The sequence below is a fragment of the Nicotiana sylvestris genome, chromosome 7 (assembly GCF_000393655.2).
Source record: "Nicotiana sylvestris chromosome 7, ASM39365v2, whole genome shotgun sequence".
Taxonomy (NCBI): domain Eukaryota; kingdom Viridiplantae; phylum Streptophyta; class Magnoliopsida; order Solanales; family Solanaceae; genus Nicotiana; species Nicotiana sylvestris.
The window spans coordinates 133,816,931-133,821,041 of NC_091063.1; the positions used below are offsets into that span (position 1 = coordinate 133,816,931).

The following is a 4,111-nucleotide window of genomic DNA, read 5'->3' on the forward strand; positions in this document are numbered from 1 at the left end:
TCCGAATCAGCAACTGCTGAAGAAAACAGAATCTTGCGGCTTCGCATGTTGGAAATGTTGGATGACTGGAATAATGGAAAAGAGCCGCCGAGTGTAATCCCTGTATTCCCCGAGTTGTTCTCTAGGACAAGTGGGACTTCCAACATCCCCATAAGTTATCCAACTACCCCATTCGGGTACCCAACCATTTCAGCCCACTCCGCTGGATCACCCTCTGATTCTTATCCCCGAATGTCAACGGCAGATGTGGCTACAAACATATTCACTGCACCGCCCTATCCAATCGTGGCACATCCCGCTACACACAGGCCTAATTTTGACTCTTCCTCATTCACATTTCAAGCACCATCCTTCTCACTGGAACCAACTCGGTTTACCACCAGCACTCACCCTCAACAGCCTCAATACAAGCTTACGCCTGGGCAAGACCAAAATCCCAAAGCTTTTGAACAAGATGAAATGGCAAAAAGAATGAGGATCCTCGAGCAGAGTTTAAAATATGCAAGGTTTAAGCGGGCAGAAGAGTGTTTCCTATACTGATCTGTGCATGTTCCCTCACGTGCACCAACCCGTAGGGTTCAAAACACCGAAGTTTGAGAAATATGATGGGCATGGCGATCCCATTTCTCACCTCAAAAAGTATTGCAACCAATTGTGTGGGGCTGGAGGCAAAGAAGAATTGTTGATGGCATACTTCGGAGAAAGCTTGGTAAGAATAGCCTCAGAATGGTATATGGATCAAGACATATCTCGATGGCACATTTGGGACGATCTCGCCAGAGATTTTGTAAGACAGTTTTAGTATAATATTGACATCGCGCCGGACAGGAATTCTTTGTCAAACTTGAAGAAAAAACCCTCGGAATGCTTCAGAGAATATGGTATTAAATGGCGCGAGCAAGCATCAAGGGTAAAACCTCCCATGGATGAAATAGAAATGGTCACTACTTTCCTCCAGGCTCAAGAATCAGATTACTTCCAAAACATGATGTCAGCTATGGGAAAGCCTTTCGCGGAAGCGATTAAGATCGGGGAAATGTTAGAGAATGGTTTGAAAACGGGTAGAATCTTGAGTCAGGCAGCCATAAGGGCAACCTCCCAAGACGTCCAAGGCGGGTCCGGATGAATGGCAAGAGGGAAGAAAAAGGAAGAGACGTCCATGGCGGCATCAGAAGCAAGAGAATATCGTAATCCCAGGGCCCATTTTCCAGAAAAAACCCCACAACATTACTACACCCACCAAAATGTGACCTATGCTCCTCAACCCTACATAGTCATGAATACTCAACCTTGTGTCCAGCCACCACAACAAGCCAATCGGGGCCAAGCTCCACCTCCCAGAAATCAGCCTCCTTACCGAAACCACTATAATCCACAACTACCCCAAAATAACTTCCATCCTCAAGAACCACCCAGAAGACGGACTTTCACACCCATTGGTGAACCGTACTCTACCCTATTCCCAAAACTAGTCCAGATGGGTTTTCTGCAACCAGTCCCTCAGGCAAGGCACAATCCAGCATCACCTGCTTACAAAGTCGGTGTCAGGTGTGCTTATCATTCAGGAGCAGAAGGGCATGATACCAATGATTGTTGAACTTTAAGAAGTGTGTTAGAGAACTTAATAGAACAAGGAAAGATAGTATTAAGGGACAAGGAGGTCCCAAATGTGACCAACAATCCGTTGCCCGCTCACAATAATGGGTCGTTGATTGGGATGATCTGTGAGGACAAGGAGTTTGATCCTGTCCTAAAAGCTATAATCGCCATTGTCGATGCAGGGAGAAAGCCTAAAGCAGCCCCGAAGCAAGAGAAAGGGGAAAAGAAGACTAGTACTATCAAGGCTGAGCTCGAAGAGAAGGCTGAGACAAAGATAGAGACGATGGTGCCTACGAAAAATGAAGTTCTCTATATTCCACGAGGTCGATCAGAGAAGCCACAGAGATTCGAAGTCAAAAAGGCAATACCAATGTACGTGTCGAAAGGGGCCTATGTGGTCCAGGGAACGATTAGACCGCCGCGGCTGAATGAGCCAGTGGTTATCGAACGCGTACCATAGAAGCCAATGACAGACCCGTCCACGGTGCCGTGGAATTATCAACGAACATTGGTTACATACAAAGGCAAAGAAGTCACGGGGGAACTTCCGTAGAATACTTCCGTTGGAAAATATTCAGACACTCAAGAAGTAAATAACGCCACACGGAAGCGCTTCCCACCCAAGAAGCCTGTAAGCGCTGAAGAAGTAGAGGCTTTCTTCCAAAAGATGAATATGCCTGACTATGAAGTGGTGGATCAGTTGTGCAAGTACCCTGAGCAAGTGTCTATGCTATCCTTGCTAATGAAGTCTGCCGAACATCAGAAGATCTTGCTCAAAACCCTGAACGAAGCGTATATACCAGCTGAGACTTCAGTCGAACAACTGGAAAGAATGACGGAAAGGTTCTTTGCGGTTAATCAAGTTTCTTTTAGCAAGAACGATTTACCTCCGGAGGGAGCAGCTCACAACAAGGCTTTACATCTGACAGTCAAGTGTGAAGACTACTACGTCAAGCGGGTAATGTTGGATGGAGGTTCGGGTGTTGATATTTGTCCGCTCTCCACGCTGCAGAGAATGGAAGTTGGGACCGGAAGGATTCACCCCAATAATGTATGTGTAAGAGCTTTTGATGGCATAAAAAGGGACACCCTCGGGGAAATAGACTTTGTATTGACTATAGGACCGGTGGAGTTCGAAATAACTTTCCAGGTACTGGATATGGACACATCTTACAATTTTCTCCTCGGAAGACCTTGGATTCATGCTGCAGGGGCTGTACCTTCCACTCTCCACCAAATGGTGAAGTTTGAATATGAAGATCGGGAAATTGTGGTCCACGGCGAAGACGAACAATCTATTTATCGGGACCCATCCATCACATATCTCGAAGCAAAGGAGGGGTTTGAGCATACAGTTTATCAGGCTTTTGAAGTTGTACTGGAAGGAGTAGCATAAAGAAGGGAGCCCTTGTCCCCAGCCTTTCTTGTCTAACGCTTCAATCATGGTTGCTAAAGAAATGATCCAACAGGGATTCAAACCAGGAAAAGGGCTTGGGCGAACGCTGCAAGGAATAACTGAACCTATCACCTTGCCTTCAACTAAGAAACTCTTTGGGATAGGCTTCAGACCCACTCCAACTGATATAAGATGGGCAAACGATAGAGAGAAGAATGGTTGGGTCTTGCCTCAGCCGGTTCCGCATCTTTACGGAATGTTTGTCAAGCCAAAATACCAGAATAAAGAAGAAGACGAGGCTTTTACTACCGAAGAGATTGAGGAGATCTGTGGGGCCATGAGAAAGATACTATATGAAACCCACATGGTTCAGCTGGGAGAAGGCACAAGCACCGCTGAGGTGCTACACGTGGGGCCAAATGCTAAGCTTCAGAATTGGGAGGCTACACCGTTCCCAGTTAGGTAGGAGTCCGGGTAGACTTGTCCTTCCACCTTTCCTGCATCACGAGTTATCCCAGGGTGTAACTCGGATGTTTTTCTTTAGTTTCCTGTTTTAAATTCCTGAATTATAAACTTTGTTATCTTCCCAATTCCAAGGAATAAAATCAGTATTTCATCATCCTTTCCTTTATTCTCTCTGATTTTTGCTATGTTTCTTTTATCTTTTCCTTTCAGTTATAATAATGCGGCTTTAAATAATATGACATGCTTGCGGACTTCACACCCAGATCCCAACGAGCTGTTTAATTGTGAAATAATGAACCAAGAGCCCGAATATGACGAAGAAGAGGCTTTTAGGGAAATAAATCAAGAATTGGAACACTTTGAGAATAAACCTAAGCAAAATTTGAATGACACTGAACCGATTAATTTGGGAACTCCTGAAGAAATTCGAGAGACCAAAATAAGTATTCACACCGATGAGAAAATGCGAGATGCAATAATTCAACTCCTTTTTGAATTTAAAGATGTGTTTGCTTGGTCATACGATGACATGCCAGGATTAGGTGTTGATCTAGTGGTGCATAAATTGCCAATTTACCCTGATTATCCTCCAGTTCAACAGAAGCAGAGGAAGTTCAAGACTGATGTCAGTGATAAGATCAAAGAGGAAAT

At 44.9% G+C, this 4,111-nt stretch overlaps 1 protein-coding gene across 1 annotated transcript; it reads left to right on the plus strand.

The window, feature by feature from the left end:
* The first annotated feature begins 1,126 nt into the window (after positions 1 to 1,126).
* Positions 1,127 to 2,995, plus strand: LOC138873807 (uncharacterized). The gene is made up of 4 exons (XM_070152285.1): positions 1,127 to 1,548; positions 1,609 to 2,038; positions 2,153 to 2,749; positions 2,846 to 2,995. Exons 1-4 carry the CDS (start codon positions 1,127 to 1,129, stop codon positions 2,993 to 2,995), a joined length of 1,599 nt encoding a protein of 532 aa, XP_070008386.1.
* Positions 2,996 to 4,111: the final 1,116 nt, after the last annotated feature.